The 23422-nt window shown below is 36.3% G+C and overlaps 2 protein-coding genes across 2 annotated transcripts; one reads left to right on the forward strand and one right to left on the reverse strand.

The window, feature by feature from the left end:
* The first annotated feature begins 1255 nt into the window (after positions 1–1255).
* LOC307142026 (transmembrane protein 150A) lies at positions 1256–10677 on the forward strand. The gene is made up of 7 exons (XM_079842548.1): positions 1256–1575; positions 2736–2783; positions 2865–2936; positions 3027–3094; positions 3419–3549; positions 7468–7645; positions 9755–10677. Exons 1-7 carry the CDS (start codon positions 1511–1513, stop codon positions 9940–9942), a joined length of 750 nt encoding a protein of 249 aa, XP_079698674.1. The 5' UTR covers positions 1256–1510; the 3' UTR covers positions 9943–10677.
* A 4578-nt stretch (positions 10678–15255) lies between these two features.
* Positions 15256–23422, reverse strand: eif4e1c (eukaryotic translation initiation factor 4E family member 1c). The gene is made up of 7 exons (XM_079843281.1): positions 23341–23422; positions 21968–22059; positions 18829–18924; positions 18666–18729; positions 18347–18460; positions 18124–18263; positions 15256–16440 (listed from the first exon to the last, which is right to left on the reverse strand). Exons 1-7 carry the CDS (start codon positions 23356–23358, stop codon positions 16326–16328), a joined length of 639 nt encoding a protein of 212 aa, XP_079699407.1. The 5' UTR covers positions 23359–23422; the 3' UTR covers positions 15256–16325.

The following is a 23422-nucleotide window of genomic DNA, read 5'->3' on the forward strand; positions in this document are numbered from 1 at the left end:
GCTAACTTTTTCTTACACTAAATTTCTTAAAGGGATAGTTTAAAAAAAAATCTAAAATCTTTTTTTTTATTATCATAATTTACCTAGTCATCCGTGTTCCAAAACTATGACTTTATTTTTCTCTTTTATATTACACAAAAAGGAGATGTGAGAAATATTAGGCAGATGACATGCAGTTCCATTCACTATTCACCTTTCTATGGGGAAAAAAACACAAAAGGTGAGGCTGTCTGTCTCTCACATTCCGTCTAACATTATTGTGTTCAGAAAACTCATGTGTAGAAATGTACCATATCTTTTTGTGACTAATACATGCAGGGTGTGTGATGTTGACCATTGTTTGCATGTGATGTGATCCAATCAAGTTAAAGTTGACATGAAACTGGAGTTGTGATAGTCCTTTCTTCCCTATCCGGGTCAAAACTGCTTCTTGAATGAGAGAAAAAAAATGTAGGGCGGGACTTGATTTTGTCCATTAAGAATATCCTTAATATCAATATCGTTGTGGTTTGCTATTGCTGTGATGTCATGTGAGTGAAAGGTTGTCTTGCATCCGCGCGCCAGCACGTCATCAGAGAAGAGATGTCACTGCAAGAGGGAGGGGTGGGGAAGACATTTTAAACAAAGATTACGAAAGCACATGAATTTAAAAAATGATTATGTGCATGGATAAGTCATTTATAATGAACACTACAATTAGATAAAAAATACAAACTGTCAATAGTGATTTCATGGTGACTTTGAGAATTTCAAAATATATTCAGTATTAATGTATTGAACTGCAAACTGCCCTTATCTACAGCCTAAATATGAAATTTATATAATGCATGTAAGCATATTAACCATTTGCATGAGGCATAGCAATCCTTTCTAAGTGTTATTTTGAAGTGTATGTGTTTTTAGATCTTGTAAGGCCTTTCAACAGAACAAAAGGGCAAATCAAGGCACTGATGAGGCTTATACTGATATCAGTCTAAATATGGCAGTATATGTAGCCTACAGCTCACATTCCGGTAGCATTCAAAGAGAGTAAATTTGCCTAATGCTCAAAAAAATAGAGGGAGTATTGTCATGACTAGGTATCTAGACGTTCTGATTTGATTAAAGTTGGAACTTTGCCTTAAAAGTTTGAGAACATTACACTAAGTCTCAGGACAACTGTGAGTAAGAGCATAAGTAAACACTGCAAGAAAGAGTTGGCCTAACCCAAGCTGCCTGGTGGCTGTTATATTTTCTTGACTTAAAGAAGGTGATTACCATTAAGGAGTGGCTGAATGTGGTGGCATGTCTCAAAGCTTTCTTTGCGTATTTATGTAAGAATGTAGCTCATCTGGTAGACAGTAAACCGGTAAGGCCAGGAGAAAAACTGAAGATGCTAAAGGACGTGTTTATATGATTTTTGATGGGCTAATATGCCAGACAGCTTTTCAAGACCTCTGTGGAAATATCACTTCTGAGATTATCAGCACTTGTCTTTATTTTAATCTTGAAGCGACTTTCTCCAAGAAACATGGCTGTTTGGGTCATTTTACCCATTGTTCTGTGTGCAGTCTCATTCATCGGGTGCTGGACAGTGTGAGTTGACAAACTTATTTGTTGTTCTTCTCAATTTAAATTACATATTGCAAATGTATGCTGCTTCTCAAGCTCAGCTAAAACTCAAACTTAGTAGACGCTTTTATTAGAGTCTATTATTACTGTTAAATTTTTTTACATTGGCAGATAGACAGACAGACAGACAGACATATACTGTATATAGACAGACAGACAGTGTTTCAATCAGAATTCATGATTCTTCAATCATTATTTATTATAATATCTAGATTATGACATTTGTGCTGACGTGTAAAATATTGTTGCATAACCAGCTTAACAGAAAAACATCAACAAGAGGCATAAACTCGGTAACCTATGAGCCAGGATCAGAAACACTCAAAGACAAGTCAAGGCTGGTTTTCTTTTTGGGAATCTAATCAGGGGAGTCTGATCGAAGACATTTTCACATTCATTGTTGTTAGATTCTCATAATTTTCCTTGTATCTGAGTCATGCTCTATCAACAGGTTCCGGGTTACTTATTAAACAATCTTTATGCATTTTTACCAGTGTTGGGTGTAATGAAGTAATTTAATTACTTTTCGCTTGAAAAACTAAAGGATTGCTCTTAATTTTTTTTGTAATTTAATTACAGTTACCTCTGATGTAATTGCATGAAATACTGTATAGACTATAGAACAATTCTATATAAAGCAATAGTGGATTTAACATCAAAAGTCAAAAAGTTAATGTTAAAATGTATGTTTTTAATGTAACCGTCTCCCTTTACGCACTTTGGTCAGTTCAATAATAATTTAGGCAATTTTATATTATTTATTTGAAAGAATTAAAAGAGAATTTTCGAATCTATCCTTGTATTGATCAACTGGTGGAGGTTAATATGGGATTTAGAAAGTAATTAGTAATAGGTAATCCAATACTTTTTAGATAGAGTAAGTACAGTATTCTAATTATATCATTAGTAAGTAGCTTTTTTAGAGTAACTAGCGCAATACTGAATACTGAACAGAATGAATAGAGAAACAACAAATCATGCTACTCCCATAGCACAATATTTTTACTATTTTGGGTCTGATTTTAGTATTAGAATTTTTCCCAAACAAACTGTAAACCGACTTAAAATGACATTTGTTTTAAAGGGTTCTATGATCTTTTTTTTTTTTTTTTTTTTTTTTACAGATATGGACTTGCATTAAGTTTCAACCATGTCTGCTCACTTAATAACTGGTAAAGTGATTAAACCAACCTACATTATTTAATGTTTCCTTTATTCAAGCTTCATGATAACATTGTAGGGTTTCTTAACAGGGAATACAGAAACTCATGTCACATAAATGAAGTAGGGAATTGCTGCACGCTGGATAATGTCCCCACTGTAAGGTCTGTACAGCACATTAACCTCTGAAACCCCTGTATATTTTCCACTTCATAATTCAAAGAAGTGACAGGCATTTTCTGCTTATTTTGCAGCTCAAGTGGAGCAAATTTTCCGGAAAACTCCCTATTCACAGCAACAATCAATGCTGGTTCATTTTTGTGTGGGTATATAACTTTCAGATCATAGGCCTATTTCACATCTGTGTCTTGACAATGCATTGAATTCCATTGAACTACCGGTCAAACATTTGGACACAAATGACTGCAATACTTAAAACATTTGAGTCTTATGGTTAAATGCTTGAAAAGAATAAGTACAGTGTGTTTCCTTTCATATAACTAGGCATGTCCAAACTCTTGATTGGAAGTGTAATAAAGTGCACAGAATGTCCACATGACTCTCTTGGTCACTCACAGTGAATTGAATTTATTTGAACACACTGCAGAGAAAATCTGAGTAATACATCCTCTGTTTGTGCCCACAGTTCTGATTTTCTGCATTTTCCATCATGCACACATCCTGGACAGGAACAATGTTCATTCTCTTCTCAGTAAGATTGCTATGATTATAGGCTGTGTGGTGTCTGTGGGTGCTTTCATGGCTGGGAACTGCAATGTAAGTACACATGAATCTCCTTCACTAATTTCACTTCCTGCTCATGCATAGCAAATAAACAATTCAGTGCTGATGTGACGAATCAACATAAAAATGCTTAATGCAGAGTTCTCAGGTGACAAGAGCCTTAACAAGAGAGTCTAACAACACTTTTATTACTTTCTGTGGCCTTACTCTCAAAGGGATAGTTCACCAAAAAATGAAAATTACCCCATAATTTACTCACCCTCAAGCCAGGTGTATATGACATTCTTCTTTCAGACGAATACAATCGGAGTTATATAAAAAAGAAATTACTCCTGGCTCTTCCAAGCATTATAATGGCAGTGAAGACCAAAAAAAGTGCATCCATCCATTATAAAAGTAATCCATACGGCTCCAGGGGGTTAATAAAGGCCTTCTGAAGCGAATCGATGGGTTTTGTAAGGAAATATCCATATTTAACACGACATAAACTAAAATACCTTCCTTATTCAACTTACGAAGAAAGTGCAGCGCCTCTCGCAGTTCAAAATACTACGTCCGACATCGTCGCGCCAGTTACGCTTTTTTTCGTAAGTTGAATACGGAAAGCGGTCCGCCGGAAGCTGTGTTAAATATGGACTTTTCCCCCACCAAAAAAACATTGATTCGCTCCAGAAGGCCTTTATCAACCCCCTGGAGCCTTGTGGATTACTTTTATAATGGATGGATGCACTTTTTTGATCTTCACTGCCACTATAATGCTCGGAAGAGCCAGGAGTAATTTTTTTTATATAACTCCAATTGTATTCGTCTGAAAGAAGAATGTCATATACACCTAGGGTGGCTTGAGGCTGAGTAAATCATGGGGTAAATTTCATTTTTTGGTGAACTATCCCTTTGAGAGTAAGGCCATTGAAAGTAATAAGTGCTGTTAGACTCTCTTGTTAAGGCTCTTGTCACCTGAACCCTTTAACAAACATCAAGTTCCTTAACCATGTATTTTACAAGATAACAAACAGGTAGTGTGAAAACATTCACGTCGAGTCGACCATAGCATAGGTGGATTCACAAAGCAAACTCTTCACCTACTTCCTGTAGGCGTGCTCTGTGTAAATATGACGAACATGCATGATGTTAAAACTGGGTTCACCCTAAGAAAAATGTGTGTATTATCACAGAATTTTTTTTTTTTGCATAACATTGATGGAGCAACAGGTTTTGTGCGAAAATAAGTCATAAAAGTTGCTTATTTCTGTAAAAATCGTATAAATGTATGAGGTGGCAAGGTGGGGCAAAGGGCATGAGCTAAAATACTTTAGCTAAAATAATGTTTTTAATAATGTCTAAGTTAATGCTAGAAATTGCTTTAGCAAAGTTTGTACTATTTTCTGTTAATTTTGATAAATAAACATTTTTGTTCAGTAAATATACTCCAAGAAGAATAGTGCGCACATCCAACAAACTTTTTGCAGGTGCTAGATTAAATGAAGCATTTAACTCAACAAGAATCTGCACACTGCCTCTGATGCTCCCAAAGATTTATTTTAAAAAAGAAACCAAAGTGTCGCGTTTCGACCCAAAGTGTCGCGTTTCGACCCAAAGTGTCTTCATCAGGCTAACAACAAGCACAAAAAGGTTCAATTTGTATCAGTGTGAACCAGGGTGTGAACCATCACACCTGACCTCATTAGTGAACTAATTACCCAATCATCCAATGCAGCGTCAAAATGAGAAAAAATATAAATTACAAACCCTAATAACCAATATAATATAAACAGAATTAAAAATGATAAGATATATGAAAAATGTAATATGAAAAAGAAATTGTGCATACTGACAAATTAAACAAATATATACAGTAAAAATATAAAAACAGATAAATGCAATAAAGCATAAATCAACAGAAAATAAAATACAAACCCAAATAACCAATATAATATAAACACAATTTAATATGATGAAATATGAAAAAAACTCTCTCTCTCTCTCTCTCTCTCTCTCTCTCTCTCTCTCTCTCTATGCAAAAGCAAAAGCAATGGGGTTCTTTTGGTCATTCAAACGTATATTACTTCTATGTTCTGGAATGCGTGTTTTCAAGCAACGCTGCACTTTACCTATATACGCACAAGGGCATTTAATCATATAAATTACGTTTCTGGTGTTACATGAAATTATTCCCTTAAATTTTTATCTGCTTCCCAGAATGAGGGTGGCTAAATGTGTGACACATTTAGGGTCGAAACGTTGTTTCTTTTTTTTAAATAAATCTTTGTGAGCAGCAGTGGCAGTGTGCAGATTCAGTAAATATACTGTCATTAAAATATGTTAATATAAAAATATATTTTAAAAATACAGAAACAAAACTATTTGAAAAAGTAAAGATTCTTAAAGCATTGAAGGAGATCACATAATATTTGAATATAGATTTACAGTAGTAACAATAAATTATATTTTATTATATGATTAATATCATTTTTTTTTTTTTTTAATATGATGGTTTCATTATAAATATGGTGATTATCTCTAAGGTGGACACCCAACTTAATATATGATATGTCATGTCAACAAAAGGAAAAGTCAGCCAGCTGTTTATTGTCATGTTTATTATTGTGCCTTTAGCCCCAACAGCAGGGGCACCTTTCACTCTAAATACCATACTTTTACATATTCAATAAAATACATTCAATCATTTTAGCGATTCTCATTTGCTACTTAAAAGGATAGTTCACCAAAAAATTCTGTCATCAGTTACTCACCCTCATGTCGTTCCAAACCCCGTAAGACCTTTGTTTATCTTCGGAACACAAATTAAGATATTTTTGATGAAATCCGAGAGCTTTCTGACCCCCAATAGACAGCAATGAATTTAAATTTTTGGGTGAACTATTCCTTTAAATCTAGAACAAGTTTTTGTGCCATCTAGTGATTTCGAGTAAAATAAAATAAATGTTGCGCCTTTTACCCCGGTGCGCCTTGAGCTTTGTTTGTTGTACCCTATCTTTAACTACTATGTATTAACATAAATTAATAATTTGATACAGTGCACTTAATGTGTGTACATGCATGTTTTAACATTGTACTCAGTGGCGTAGCATCTGGGTATGCACGTGCACATGGGCCCAGGCAGATTGGGGGCCCGCAGCGAAGAAACAGAGGGAATTACAGCTGCAAAAATGAAAAGTACCCCATGATTTACACACCCTCAAGACATCCTAGGTGTAGCCTATGACTTTCTTCTTTCAGACGAATGCAATCAGAGATATATTAAATAATGTTCCAAGCTTTATAATTGTAGTGAATAGAGGATTTGATTTTGAAATTTGAAGGCCAAAAAAGTGCATCCATCCATCATAAAAGTAATCCACACGGCTCCAGGGGGTTATTAAAGGCCTTCTGAAGCGAAGTGATGCATTTGTGTAAGAAAAATATCCATACTTAAAACTTTATAAACTAAAACGAGCAGATCTCGGCCCCCATTAAAAAAATACCATGGTAGTCAATGGGGGCAGAGATCTGCTTGGTTACAAACTTTCTTCCAAATATCTTCCTTTGTGTATGGCAGAACAAAGAAATTCATACAGGTTTGGAACAACTTGAGGGTGAGTAAATGATGGCAGAATTTCCATTTTTGGGTGAACTATCCCTTTAATTAATTCAAACTTATTCCATAAAATGATCCCATGACAAGAATCTCTAAAAGGTTCTATATAGCCTAGACCTGTCCCTAACCTTACCCCGTATATACCCGTCTCAATAGGAGCAAGTGTTTTGCACTACAACAAAATAAGTACATATACCTAGCAATAATTTTGAAGTACACATAGGTATACTTGGGTGTTAAAGACTTAGACATTTTTATTACACCACCATCACCATGTTTGTTGAAAGCAGAATGAACTGACACATTCTCTTCTATGTGTGAATTCTATGTTGTTTCCTGTGTTTTTCTTGCAGCCAGTAGAGCTTTTGTTGCTCCATTACCTGGGTGCTGCCCTGAGCTTTGTGTTTGTGTGTCTGTACATGATCATCCTGACCTCCCTCACTAGTAAATGTATGCTGACGGGGTGTGAACGGATTCTCTACCCACTACGCATCATCTCCACAACTATCCAGATTTCTGCCACCATCCTCTGTATCCTTGTATGCTCAAAATAATGCATTGTGATGCTATGTTCACAAAAAGCCTAAGGTCAGTAAAAGTATGAAGTACAGGTGAAAATGAAGACCTTTTGGGAGCAGTTACGTCACTGCATTTGTGTGTACATTGTGGTGGCAGAAAACATCACCGCAACACTTAAATTGTCTATTTGGACACTGAAGAAACGCTTTATGTCATCGCATTATGTAACAAAATACCAAATCAAGTGATGTGTTTCATAGGAATAAAGTATAGACACATTTAGGAAAACGTTCATAAAAATAGGTTTACTGGGATTCACATTATAAATCAATATACTGTTCAAAATCAAGATAAAAATGTATTTGAATACTTTCTGGTTGTCAAGCATAGTTAATGTCAGCTGACTTCATACATCCACCAAAAAGTACACTATACTTCACAATAAGGTTTGTTGCATTAATGCATTAACTATCATTAACTTCCGATGAGCAATACATTTGTTACAGTATTTATTAATATTTGTTTACGTTAGTTAAACTATTCATTGTTAGTTCATGTCAGCTTTAAATAATATTAACAGATACAACTTTATATTTTAATAATGTATGTTGAAACTAAAGGGATAGCTCACCCAAAATTGAAGATTAGCCCATGATTTACTCACCCTCAAGCCGTTCTAGGTGTATATGACATTCTTCTTTTAGACGGATACAATTGGATTTATATTAAAAAATATCCTGGCTAATCCAAGCATAATAATGCGAAAGACCGCCTTCCATATTCAACTTACAAAAAAAGCATAACTGGCGCAGCGATGACATCAGGCGAAGCGTAAGCGTTTTGAATTACGAGAGGCGTTACACTTTCTTTGTGAGTTGAATACGGAAGGCGGTCTGTCGGAAGCTTGATATTTTACTTTATAACGTGTTAAATATGGATGTTTTTCTTACAAAAACCCATCAATTCGCTTCAGAAGGCCTTTATTAACCCCCCGGAGCCATGTGGAGTATGTTTAAAATGGAGTAAATCATAGGGTAATTTTCATTTTTGGGTGAACTAACCCTTTAACATTAAGATTAATAACTGCTTTAAGTATTTTTCATTGTTAGTTCATCTTAACTAATATAGTTAACTTAAAGGGATAGTTCACCCAAAAACGAAAATGTGATGTTTTTCTGCTTACCCCTAAGGCATCCAAGATGTAGGTGTCTTCGTTTCTTCAGTAGAACACAAATGAAGATTTTTAACTCCAACCGTTGCTGTGTGTCACTCATATAATGCTTGTTAATGGGGTCTAATTCTATTAGAGTAAAAAAAACATGGACAGACAACTTCAAATTAAATCCCGCGGCTCGTGACGACACCTTGATGTCATAAGACACGAAACGATCGGTTTCTGAGAGAAACCGAATGGTATTTATGCAATTATATCACCTCATATCAGACGAATGTCTTCAGCTCTCCAGACTGCCATCACTTCCCGTGAGTGAGGTCAAAATTCCGGCCGAGTCATAGATATGTATACGTAGATTCCTCATTCGAGCGATCCACGCAGGCATTAATGAGGTATCTATGTATATATCTATGACACTAATAGAATTAGACCCCATTGACATGCATTATACAACTGGCACACAGCAACGGTTGGAGTTAAAAATCTTCATTTGTGTTCTACTGAAGAAACAAAGACACCTACATCTTGGATGCCTTGGGGGTAAGCAGAAAAACATCACATTTTCGTTTTTGGGTGAACTATCCCTTTAACAAATGGAACTTTTTTTGTAAAGTGTTACCAAAGCCTCTTATGCTCACCAAGGCTGTGTTTATTTGATAAAAAATATAGTAATATTATTAACGGTTTTATATTTTAATACATTTTAAAATGAAATGTATTCCTGTGATGGCCAAGCTGGATTTTCAGCATCAGTACTCCAGTCTTCAGTGATCCTTCAGAAATCATAATATGCTGATTTACTGCTCAAAAAACATTTCTTATTCAGAAATTCTCTGATGAAAAAACCTTCTAGGGCAACAGTAGATGTTTAAAGTTGTATCAAATAATAACATTATTAAATGGTTATTTATATCACAACAGTTTTTCTCCATGACTTCTCTTATCAGACGGCATCTTCTTCATCCAGGAGGATTACTTCTATAAGCACATCTCTGCTCTGTTTGAATGGTTGCTGTGTGTCAATCTGGAGCTCTATGAACTCAGCTACTCCGTGGAGTTCTACTTTTTCTCCTCGTCGATGCTTTCAGTGCTTCTAGCAAAGAAAGATGAAGAGAAATTTTTCATTTTGTCTTAATGTCGAAAAATCTTCAGAACTCGATAGTTTTCCGTCATGGATTCATGATAGATGACATGTTGTAACCTCATTCGAACAGTAGGTCTACTCAGGAGACATTTGAAGACGTTTTTTTGAAGTGGCAATATAATTTATGAATTTGCAAGCACTGGATTTACTGTGGAGAAGGATACTCTTGATTTTTCTCATAATGGAGCTACAGGCACTTTGAACGTCTCGTTTTTTTCCAAAGCACTTTTACTCTCAAAATACTATAGCATTTAACTGAGGACAAATACAATATTTAATCTCATATCTATATTTCCTGTGAGCAAGAGCAACTTGGTTGGTGAATGCAGCTTAAATGATTGTTCAGTTTACCTCACACTTTTAATCTAATCACTCAGGAAATGTGGAATCAGCTGCCGGCAGGAAATGTGTATTTGTCAGAAAAAGTCATGAGAAGATAACCCATTCATAGTCACAGGTTTATCTCAAATGAAGATATTTTCCATTATCCCTTATTATTGTGTCAGAACTTCAATTCAGAGACCGATATAAGGCGAATTGAGGTAAACCGAGAATAGAGATGGCTAAGTGGTTCAATTTATCGGAAATGACCCTAAAAATGTCTAGTTTTCTGAACAAGATCATTGTCATGGTTGATTCCTGATCTTTTTTTAACACATATAGAATATGCAAATAATGTATTTCCTTTGACAAAACAAGCAATAAAGGGCTCATTGCCTCTGTATGATTTTTTGTGATGTTCTTAATATATATGTATGTAGTATTCAAAGCTAGTTTTCAATGTTGAGCAGTTACGACAAGCCTAAAAACAGACTTTACAGGTTAAAGGTCCATTCACACCAATGATGATAATAACTATAACCATAACCATCCATCCTGCTTTAAAGATCTCAAGCATTTAAAGCGGCAGATTACAAAATTGCAGCGTGCGATTTATATGCTGCGTTCATGTCACGTCATAAATAAATATACATGACATGAATAAACAAAGCTCCGTATGCTTTCAAATTGCTGTTGCAGTACTTTGATGTCATACACCGATCGGTCTGCGCAGCACCGCTTCAAGTCGAACAGACCCGTTCACATTTTAAAGGCATATTTCACTCAAAAATGAAAATTCTTTCATTAAAGGGTTAGTTCACCCAAAAATGAAAATTCTGTCATTAATTACTTACCCTCATGTCGTTCGACACCTGTAAGACCTCCGTTCATCTTCGGAACACAAATGAAGATATTTTAGTTGAAATCTGATGGCTCTGAAAGGCCTCCATTGGCACAATGGCACGGTTCACTCTCAAGACCCTTAAAAGGTACTAAAGACGTCGTTACAAAGTCCATCTCACTACAGTGGTTCTAAAATAACTCGGCGAGAATAGTTTTTGTGCGCAAAAAAACCCTAAATAACGACTTCTATAGTGATGACGATTTCAAAACACGGCATCATGAAGCTTCGAAGCGTTATGAATCAGTGAGTCGAATCATGATTCGGATCGCGTGTCAAACCGCCAAACTGCTGAAATTTGGCGATCCAAACCGCTGATTCGACTCACTGATTCATAACGCTTCGAAGCTTAATGAGGCCGTGTTTTGAAATCGTCATCACTATATAAGGCCAATGGAGGCCTTTCAGAGCCATCAGATTTCAACTAAAATATCTTCATTTCTGTTCCGAAGATGAACGGAGGTCTTACGGGTGTCGAACGACATGAGGGTAAGTAATTAATGACAGAATTTTCATTTTTGGGTGAACTAACCCTTTAATTACTCTCAGATTTCATCAAAAAGATCTTCATTTGTGTTCTGAAGATGAACGGAAGACAGGTTTAGAACATAAAGGTGAGTCAGTAAAGGATTAGTTCACTTCAAAATGGAAATTTCCTGATATTTTACTCACCCCCATCTCATCCAAGATGTTCATGTCTTTCTTTCTTCAGTCGAAAAGAAAATGTTTTTTGAGGAAAACATTCCAGGATTTTTTCTGCATATATTTCAATGGCAACCAACACATTGAAGGTCCAAATCAATGCACTTTCAAAGGAAGGGCTTCAGAGGCTCTGCACGATCCCAGCTGAGGAACAGGGTATTATCTAGTAAAACATGTCCTTCTCTATTAAAAAAACAACAACACTTATATACTTTTTACCTTCAAATGCGTGACTTCGATGTTGTTCTTCTTCACGACGTATGACGCCATCACGTTGGAAAGGTCACGGCCATACGTGGAAGTACCGAAAAACTCCATCTCATGTTCTCCTCCAACTTTAAAATGGTCCAAAATTGTTGTTTTACCTTTATTTTTGTAATGGGCATTTGATTTAGTCTTTGCACGTTTGTTTTAACACTGGGACGATACTTCCACGTACGCCACGGCGTGACCTTTCCGACGAGATGACGTCATGAAGAACAACACCGAAGTCGCACATTTGAGGTTAAAAAGTATATAAACGTTTTCTTTTTTTTTTGTTTTTGAGAAAATGACAGATGGTTTCGCTAGGTCACTATTCCTTGGCTGGGATCGTGCAGAGCCCTTTGAAACTGCATTGATTTGGACCTTCAAACCGTTGGTTGCCATTAACCACTTAGTCTGCAGACCCTGTACAGGGTCCGGAATGACATCATCATGTATATACTTTCAATTTTATATGTCTGTTATATGTCTTAAATTATCAGGAAACTTTCATTTTGAAGTGAACTAATCCTTTAATGACAGAATTTTCATTCTTGGTGATAGTTTACATGTTGTAATTACAAGTTCAATGAGCATGTGAAGGCTTTTTACAGTAGTTACAGTAATTGAACGCACAATAAATAGAATGATATAATCTGCTGGCGTGGACGCTACTATAGTTATCGTTCTTGGGGTGAACGGGCCTTAAGTTTGAATGAAGCAACTTGCATGAATCAATTTGACTACACTCTTAAAGGTTCTTTCCTGGCATTGATGGTTGCATTGACCAAATGGTGATGGTTCCATTATTTTATTGTGGAAAAATCTGCTTTACACTAAGGAAGTTATTTAAAAAAAAAAAAAAAAATGGTTCAGTGGCATTGCTGCAAAAACACCCTTTTGAAACCTTTATTTTTAAAGAGTGTATGCTGAAATTTTGTTTTTGTTTTTTAAAGGGCAGATGTTTTATGTTGTAATGCAGCTTAAAAGAATCTAGAGATGTACCTCCTGTTGCCAAATGTCTCATCTTTTACAACATAATGGCCAGGATATTAAACACACAATGGTGTGTGTGGTGTACAACAAAGCAATGGAGACACAACTCGTTGAAACACCTGTTCTCTGTAATGCTGACACACCCAGTGTGTTTATTTAAGAAAACCACTCTTGCATGTTGCTGTTTTTCTGTTAACATTTTATTTGACAGGTCAGGTTTACCGGTGTAATCATCTAAAAACTAATCCCCCGTTGCCATTTTAATCATTGCATGTAATGTATGTCTGTATATATGCATCAACCATGAAGACTTTAAATTGTTTTGATAATCTGACATGCATTAACTTATAGGCTACTTGGTAGCAACTATACAAACTCAACTACTGCGTCATTTAGAGTGGCAGAGAAACGTCCAGAACATGGAGAAGAGCTACAGGACAGCTTGTTCAAACTTTTGAACTCCACATTTGCAGTCAGGCTGAAGGAGTGACTTTGTTTGGAGAGGTTATGTACACATACTAAGACACACACTGATGCAGTTTAGGACCTTTTGGGACTTTGGACCTGTGCTAAAGAATACAGCAGCTTTAGCAGAAATGAGCCCTAAAACCCGGAAACCTTTGAACAATAAATTAGCATATTTGCACTTCCGGTTGCATCGTCCCGATGCAAAATGGATTTTTGTTTGAATGCCTAAAATGAGGTCTGTGGCTAACACAAGTTTTCATGTTTTATTCTACAACATAAAATACAGTAATATCCCACTTGCAAGAATTAACTTGTTTTGGAAACGGTGGTTGCTAACAAGTGGCTAAATGTGACAATGGGTTTCTGAGGACATTAAACATCACACCCAATAGGTGAACTCATCTACTCACTAATCTGCTTTTTACAGTCTTTATACTCGTGTTCTTGTAAACTATTCTAACTCAAACTTTCCAACTTGTACATTTAAAAAAAAAGATTGGAAGTTGTTGGAAGATTAGATGAGGTGCTGTTGAAGTTGAGTGACCATGGTGTAGTAAATCCTACTTTTAGCTTTTTTACTTCTTCCAACTATACTTAGGCTTCCAAATGAATAAAAAAATGTGTTCATTTGTGAACTTATATTGGTCAATGGTCAGAGCTTATTTTCTGCAACAATCCAAACAAATTTACCAACAAGCAAACCAGGATGAAGCAACTTTCTTGTTAGGCCTACAAAAATATATTATCTCTGCAGAACTCTATCGCTGTGTTCGAAATCGAATACTTCCCTACTATATACAGCATGCGAAAAATAGTACGCCTGAATACATAGTATTCGAAAAACAGTAGGTGAAAAGTCCCCAGATGACCTACTACTACTGCCGAGATTGTGGTGTGCTCATTCAATAAACTATCGCACGAGGCCACGGGAAAAGATTTATGGATGGAAGTGACACTGGTAGATCACGTGACAGCAACAAGGCAGTTGTAGCACGCCTGAATTTGATTCATACTGCCCCACATTGGCTGCATCCAAAATCGCATTCACTTGTTTTGAATAAGTACTTTGACTGCTAAAAAAAGTGTTCTATATAGTAGAAATGTGTGTAGTATGAATGTAATCTGGATGTACTACATTCGCCATTTTGTTATGATCATGTGACCTACCAGCGTCAGAAACAAATCCTCTCCCATGGCCTCATGGGAGAGTAAAGTGTCCATTGTATGCACACTTCCGGAAGTAGTAGGTCACCCGGGTACTTTTTGCCTACTCTTTTATGAGTACTCTGAATTCGGACATGCTATTCTTGTCACATACTGTTTTTCACCCACTGTATAGTAGATAAGTAAGCGCTTTCGGATGCAGCCTCTCATACTATAAAGAATTTACTTTTTTTACAGTCACGCAGTAAATTCAAATTCAAATGTGTTACCTACTCAGTGTGCAGCGCATTAGTTTATCATGAATGGTGCCTTGACAAGTGCCTGTTCAAAAGTATTCTGGAAAAATTAGTTTGCGCTAATGACAATTACACAACTGTTTAACTATAAAAAGGTAGGTTTGAGCTCAAGCTATTAAAATGAGCAAACCTTTAATACTGAGGTGTTAAGGTTTTTTTTATGACCTCTGATAAAAGAGAGAGAGAGAGAGAATAAATAAATGGAAAAAGATTCAATTGTTAATGCAAAGCACATAACCTTTACTTTGAAAGAAGGTAATATACATCCTGGAATTACAGATAATAAAGATACATTATGAGCAAAAAAAATTCACAATGAATTTCCTATCTTCTTTCACTGATCCAAAGAGTGGGGCAAACTAGAAAATGTCTACAGTATCAATGAGGGAGAAGGTGAAAGCAAACTTAATAAGCATGTATGTCCAGGCATTCACTGAATACACTGTAAAAAAAAAAAAAAAAAAAAAAAAAAAAAAAAAAGTTCAAACGAATAAAAAAGGAAAAACAGCAAGCAGTAATCCACATTGCTAAGAACCTCAAAAAACAACTGAAAGAAAAGCAGGGAGCTTGATGATTTTTTTTTTATGGTGTTCCTGTCACTACATAGTTCAACTGCAACGCATATATCATAAATAGATGGAGGGGAGAAACAAGCAAGATGCCACAATTCCAGCATAGCTGAAACAATAGATGACCACTCCTCCAAATTCCAAACTTGGAGCATGACCAAAAGTAATCCTTTACAAACCTTTAAGATAGTCAGTCTGCAGGCGCCTCTGCAATCACTTCTCATGCCAAACACCTCTAACCAAAGCATGTTAAAACAGTTTGGGCCCTTAAAACGTCCGTTTGGATTAAGTCGTGGGTTTATTTGTTCATCTGACGGTGAGAAACACTTCATGGTGTGACGTGTGAGAGAACGAAAGGTTAAAGCAAAGAACTGTATATGCCTTTTATCTAAGCCTTAGAACCTCTTCAGCTAGGTAAGTCTCGATTAGTCCTTTAAACTCTCCCAAATCACTAAAAATGATATCAGTAACATCTAGCTCAACTGGTATAGTTTTAGCTGACGCGGTCCTCTCTCAGGTCTAAACAAGCAGACGTCCCCTGATCTACACGGTAACGGTGCTGATCATTTCAGGCTGGAGAGCACTACATTTACATATTTGATTTTTTTCTTTTCTTAAAAAGGATGGGCACTACAGTAGTTGACAACTGAAAAGTATTAATGTGATGCAAATTTGAAATTTTATAAACCTACAATGAGTTGAAATTAGTTTTCTTCAAACTGAGTACATGTTCTTTGTTGTAGAGCCACTTTTGCTAGAGGTGTCGTCATGTGACTGGTATCCGATGATGGTTTTGGAGGGGATACTCAAACGCTCTTTGTATTGTTGCCTAAAGGGGAAGAACAACAGAGATCACTTTCACAATGAATGAGTGAGTGAGCCAGAGAGAAATCTAATAGATATCAGCATATTTACATCAAATATCAACTAAACAACTAACATGAACTTCCAGTCAAAAATGTAGGGTCATTATTTTATTTCTTACACATTAAATATCTTAATTATGAATGAATACTTTTATTCAGCAAGGACATATTTCATTGATCAAATGGTGACAGTAAAAACATGTGCAATGTTACAATTAAATAACATTTTAGAAAAAAGATTGATTAATTATTAAGCAGCACACCTGCTTTCAATATTGGTAAGAATAAGAAATGTTTCTTGAAATGCTAAAAACAGACAATAAGAATTATCATGTAACATTGACGACTGGAGTAATGATGCTGAAAATTCAGTTGACATGACAAGAGTAGAAAACATTTGAAAAAAATATTCAACTGGAAAGTTCTTTTAAATTGTAATAATATTTCACAATATTGCCATTTTACTGTATTTTTGATAAAATAAATACAACCTTGGAGAGTGTGTTCTTTTAAAAAAGGTCTGTAGACTGACTAAGTGGTTAATAAAAGGTAGCAACTTTTTTTTTTTTTTAAATCAGCTCGACTGAAACTAGAAGAACTCATGCGTTTACTTGCTGAGAAGTCCCCAACATTTAGCAAGGATTTACTGTATTAATACTAACTGTAAACATGGCATTGTGGCAGAAATGTGGGGATATTCATATTAAATTGATATTGGTTATGTAATTAGGGCCGGGTTTCACAGACAGGACTTAGACTAAGCCAGGATTAGGCCTTAGTTCAATTAGGACATTTAAGTAGCTTTTATAAACTTGCCCTAGAAAAAAGACATTACTTGTGTGTTTCTTGGGACAAAATAATGGCACTGACATATTTAAAGATATGTCAGAACAAGTTGCTTTCAGTTAAAACTGTTCAAACATGCATTTTAGTCTGGGACTATAGCGTAAGCCTTGTCTGTGAAACCAGGGGTATGTGTATTAAATATATTAAAGGAGTAAAGGAATATAACTAACCTACAGTATTTTTGTTATTAAGCTAAAGCAGTCTTTGTGCATTAGTATTTATACAAAATGTATTTCGGCTTGTTTTTCAAGACAAATACCGTAGAACCAATAGTTACTTCTTACCATGGTAGTGAGGCGCTAAGCATTTTTTTACCTGTGGTTATCTACAAATGTATGATTCCATTGAAGAGCAATGGTTTATTTGAATAAGAGTAGTGTCCTAACTTAGTCAGAATATGTAAAATCTTCCCAATAAAAATTAGTTTGTTACCATCTTAACAGATGTTACTGTTTTTGCTAATTAAAATAAATGTACATCCACATCCCAACTCAAGCTACTGCCAACGTGCATTTCCAAGAGACAAAACAATTAATATTCATTTATATAATTATTCATTACTTTCAGGAGCAGCAAAATCATGTGCTGGTGCCACCATATGTAGAACTTGGTGGGACCGGTGCAATGCCACTTCTTTCAAACATTAGTCTGAAGCCCTGCGCGTCGACCACAAACTTTGGAGCGGTGTATTTCCATTGTTAGAACAAGTGGATGCACTTAAACTGTCCTGATTTGTAATTGAAAATATCAACAAAGTGTTGTGATTCCTAGTGTGGACTGTATAAAGTAAGTGCCCATACCCTATCGTCATGATAGCATCCCTGTTTTGGCAGTTGCCTGTCCAGATGGCTATTTTATCCCCCTTTGGCCTGACATTGACCACAGCTCCACACACGTCTTCACTGGCCTCATCAAAGGACTCTCCGATTAAACATAACAGCTGCAAAACACATGCGCAGTATGAAGTACACAACGCACACGGAGCCATCCACAAAACCATGTGAAAAAAGAAAAAACTCTTACCGTTTCCATCCAATAACGGTCAAGGTCATTATGTCGTTGCTGTTTGCTGAGGGTCATTAACCACCTTCCTCCAAGTTTATTCCGGTCATCCTCCCACATGGGTTTAATACCATCCTGAGACAAATATAATCTGGACATCAGTGTTTTCTCATTTTTGCCAAGCGCTACCATCCATCCCATTATCAGCATGCAGATAATTAGATCTGCAGCCACATGATGCCCACAGAAACTCAGAAATGCACCTGATTTCCAATTAAATGTTTAGTTAATAATCAGCCACACATTTCAGTTTGGCCATATACACACTTCCTCATCTTACCTTAAATAAACAGTAGTCACAGCCAAAGCCAAGCTTACTGGGCTGCTGTATGTGATTGTATAATCTGAAAAATGAACAGAAGTCAAATCCATCATGATTTGCAATTCACATTTTCTTCATATGAATAAATGGGTGATAATTTCACAAAGGGAAAAACACTTACGCCCAGAAATCTTCCACTGTGTCAAACTTGGAGATGAGACGCAGATTTTCTGTCCAACTTTTGCTCTTGTCATTTTTGAAATACCAGAGAGCCCATCTGCAGGGAGGCAAATAAGGACAGTGAGCACGAGTCTTCTTGTGTCACTCATATAATATTCATGTAGAAGCTCTCAAGGATCTGCTTCAGCCGAGAGACGACTCATACTGCCCTGTTAACCAATGGAAGACCATGGCTGCTGGGAAAAATGGCTTTGAATTAAAAATATTACAGGATATAGTATCATTATTAAATATAAATTGATCTTGTTACTCTGAAAAGATGGTCAGGTGTCCTTCTGTTGCTGAAGCTCAAGAAGATCTTTAGATCATCTCAAATCACGCTGGAGAACATGATCGTCAGTTATCACACAAACAGCTAGTGTTGCTGTCATTAAAGCTAATACTTAGTCTCAAATTTGTTACTTTTTCCAACTAAACTACTGATAATATTTAATTTTTAAAGGAAAAAAGTATTTAAAAATCCTAACGATTTGATGTGTTCGTGAAAACATTTTCTCAGTGGACTTTTGAACCAAATTGTATATACTCATTCAAAGGTTTGGGTTATTAATGGCTCATTTCCACTGAGCGGTATGGTTCAGTAAAGTACGGTGCGATTCGGGGCGCTAAACCCTGATCCGGCTTGCGTTTCCACCACCAACAGCAACCTTATGATAGGCGTGGTGCAACGATTGATGTCGTGCAAAGAAGAATATGACACGGTATACAAAAGTGGACAACACAGCAGATCTTGTTCTTGCTACTCAGCATGTGGCTGTTGCCACAAGAAGAAGACACACTTTGTTTGAGCCACGGCTGCTGTCTGCAAGGGGGAAAAAAAACAGCCAGAAAAGCACGCGCAAGTGTACCGGACTACTGTGCTAGCATCCCAATAGAACGGTGCCAAAAAAGTGGGACGGTACGGTTCAGAATTAGGGTACCATTCACAACTTCTGACAATGGAAATGGCATAATGTATCAAATGTACCAAAAAATTGCATAATGTATCAAACTGTTCTGAACCGAGCCATAACAGTTTTTTAATTCAGCAGGGACACATTAAATTAAAAGTGACCGTAAAAACATTCATAATGTTATAATTTTTATTTCAAATAAATACTTTTCTTGTGTACCTTCTATTTATCAAAGAATCGTGAAAAAAATATCACTGTTTCCACAAAAACACTAAGCAGCACAATTGTTTTCAATATTGATGAAAATAAGAAATGTTTCTTGTGCAGTAAATCAGCATATTAGAATGATTTCTGAAGGATCATGTGACATTGAAGACTGGAGTAATGATGCTAAAAATTCAACTTTGACATCACAAGAATAAATTACATTTTATAATATACATAATAATTCACAATTTTAATGCAGCCATGGACAGCATAAACAGTCTATTAGAACAAAAGTGAATTTTCACCTTTGACAATGTTTCATTCTAACCAGCTGCATAAAAGCAAAAGGACAAAGAAATAATACAGCTCCACTAAACACAAATGGCTATGTTAACAGTCATAAAGGGTGCTATCGTTCTAGAAACCAGCAGCGAGTGCTGAGTATATGACGGATGCACCCTGTCACTGATACTACAGGGTTATCTATGTTGCAGTCCTGACCTGTGGTGAACTTTAGGCCATCTATAACAGACTAGAAAAAAAGTGACTGTCATTAAACAAAACAGAAATATTACATCTTGCAATTGCAACACAGACTGAACTGAAATGTTAATGTTGTACTTGAGTGAGTGACAGCTTTAAAAAACTGAAGGTCCTTACAGATCTAAATATGACAGGAATAACCCATGGCCAGTGAAAGGGCAGAAAGGGCTGGAATGAGACAGGACAACATGTGAGCTCAGCACTTCCTGCAGCGTGCTGGCGGACTGCCACCTCATCGCTCGTATGACTTTTGAGCTCAGAATGACACCAAACACTACTGACACCTAAAATGTGACTCTTGTCTACACCACGTCATGCAAGACTAGTTTTGCAATCGTCACATTTTCTAAAGATGTCCTAATGTTAGGCCTTTTATTTTCTTTGTTTTTCAAAGAAGTCTCTTCTGCTCACCAAGGCTGCATCTATTTGATCAAAAAATAGACATTTTTTTTTAATAACTAATATTTGAATATATTTTAAAATGTAGTTTATTCCTGCGATCTGAATTTCAAGCACCATTACTCCAGTATTCAGTGTCACATGATCCTTTAGAAATCATTCTAATAGACCCTTTTCACATTTCCGGGTTTCTCAGAGCAGAAGTCGCCATAGTTGGGTTCAATTTTATAGCGGTGAATGAGAGTATACATTAAACATATTTTTTGTGTCCCTCAAATAGCAAAAGAAAAACTCCACAATAGTGATTTTACAACTTTCAAAAAAAAAATAGATTGATAACAGCAGTGAAGAGAGAAAGATGTTCATTTTTACCATCACTCCCAAAGATGCTGTTTTAGAAACACCCTCACAGCAGCGGTAACTTGTTTTTTGATGCAAAGGTAATATAGCGCAAAGCATTAGTGTTATAAATGAACATACATTTAAAAAAAAAAAAAATACAAAAAAACTGTCATCATATACGATAATGATGAACGTTAAAACGTGTCATCACAGTCTGTGAAAAGGGTCTATATGTGGATTTGGTGCTCAACATTTCTAATGATCAATATTGAAAACTGATACTTTTTTATCTTTGATAAATAGAAAGTTCAAAAGAACAACATTTATAATATTACAAAAGATTTACATTTTAAATAAATGCCTTTACTGCCATATTTCATCAATTTAAAGCATACAAATATACATTTCTTTTTTTACTGACCACTAAATTTTGAACGATAGTTTATGGCTTTAAGATTATCAACATGGGCTAAAAAATGCACACTTGTTTCAGAGAGTTTGAATATATATTGTCAAACAAAACAAAAAAAGAAGAAGTGTTCAATTCATTTCAGCAAGTATGTGCTGCATTCACTTTAATCCTTCATGGACTAGGACTGAATTACTGTATGTTCTGTTCTCTGTGTGGCATATGCTACGCAGGTGATGCGTATAGAACTTAAAATATAAATACAAAAAGAAATGTATGACATTTACCTGTTTTGCAAAGGGTGTTTCATGTACTGTTCAGGACTTGTCACTGGAGCCGTAGGACTTTCAGCACGGCCTTCTTCATTTTCAGTTCCTCGCTACATAAACAAAACAGAGTTGATGAATTTCCCAAGCGTTTCCCAATCACAGAAATTTTTACTCTACAAGAAGTGGGATCTATCGAATTAAATGTTTAAAAGCAGAGACATTTCCACGAATATTCCTAGATATCCCCAGGACAGTAGGAAAACATTACAGAAAGTTCAGGGTCATTCCACGTGCATACATAGATGAATACTGACAATCACCTCATTGCACAAGTCTCATGCACATTCTGTGCACCTGTCAAGCCTGTCTTCACTGCTAAAGAGGCTCCTGGACAGTCTGAGAACTTTCTTTGAGTAAACCGCAAAAATACTAAACGGAAACAGATGTTGCCATTGCAATGTATTGGCACAATACTCCCGAGACCCCACGATACCTGGGGCCGGTTGCATAACCCACCATCTTCGAGTTAGTCATTATCAATTATTATTTTATATACTTTTAGACAGTTCATCATAGCTTGTGTCAGTTAAATAACGTAGATTAGCCTAATTTGATACAAAAAAAGTAAGATTGATTGCCCCTTGACCAACTGCTAGTGGGTCATACTAAGGCACTGTCTTGCCATAATAGCTATATTTATGAAACTGGTCAGACTTACGGGACCTTCAGGCCTGTTACCAAGACAACTAGGTAGATTACTGCATGTACTTAATGCAGTGTAGTGCACATCACACACATGAGTCAGTAAGTGTAATTTCCAGTTCAATTTGGAGTCATACACCCTCTACTGTCCGCTACGGTATAAGCTTCTCTAAACACATGCTGACTTTTTTCCAGCGATCAATGACTTTGTTGCTATTAACGTAATCAAACTACACGTTAATGCAGTCGAGCACATTGAAACGTCACATTTAGTTGATACAGTGAATTATGAAACGTATTGAGCAGCCACGGCTGAGCACGCTAGCCGAACACAGTTAGCCGTGAACACACGTGTCCAGATGTCTGGAGATATGATCGAATCACGTGGAGACGAGAGAAAACCCGACACCATCCGCTCCCAAAGCGTTATTGTATCTTTACGCCAATCTGAAATGAGCCGTTAACGGGTGTGAGTACTGATGAATGGTCGTTGTCCGGACCCTCCCCGTCTCTAAAGTCACCAGCAGCAGTGCCACCCCGAAACCATACTGAACGCCAAAACGACACCTCCAGCTTTTAACACTACTGCTCACTGTTTAAACATGTCCAATAGACAACACAACAGACGCCGGTTTACCATTGTTGGTCGCTGAGAAGCCCTAAATGAAAAAAAGCCCGCTCCCTCTTACCGGCTCCGAAGTCGCCATCTTGCCTGTGAAAAATTCTTCTGACCGTTGGACGCTGCTGCGTCACGCACGCGCTTGAGAGTCT

This window comes from Gobio gobio, assembly GCF_949357685.1.
Source record: "Gobio gobio genome assembly, chromosome: 18".
Lineage (NCBI taxonomy): Eukaryota > Metazoa > Chordata > Actinopteri > Cypriniformes > Gobionidae > Gobio > Gobio gobio.

Bases quoted from the DNA above. Each gene is read 5' to 3' on its own strand.
- LOC307142026 (XM_079842548.1), top strand. From the start codon at position 1,511: ATGGCTGTTTGGGTCATTTTACCCATTGTTCTGTGTGCAGTCTCATTC. The intron at 2,784-2,864 runs GTAAAGTGATTA...GTTTCTTAACAG, and splicing joins GTCTGCTCACTTAATAACTG to GGAATACAGAAACTCATGTC. The intron at 7,646-9,754 runs GTATCCTTGTAT...TTCTCTTATCAG, and splicing joins GATTTCTGCCACCATCCTCT to ACGGCATCTTCTTCATCCAG.
- eif4e1c (XM_079843281.1), bottom strand. The intron at 18,925-21,967 runs GTAAATGTCATA...GCCTCCCTGCAG, and splicing joins AAACACCCTTTGCAAAACAG to ATGGGCTCTCTGGTATTTCA. The intron at 18,264-18,346 runs GTAAGAGTTTTT...TGTGTTTTGCAG, and splicing joins ACCGTTATTGGATGGAAACG to CTGTTATGTTTAATCGGAGA.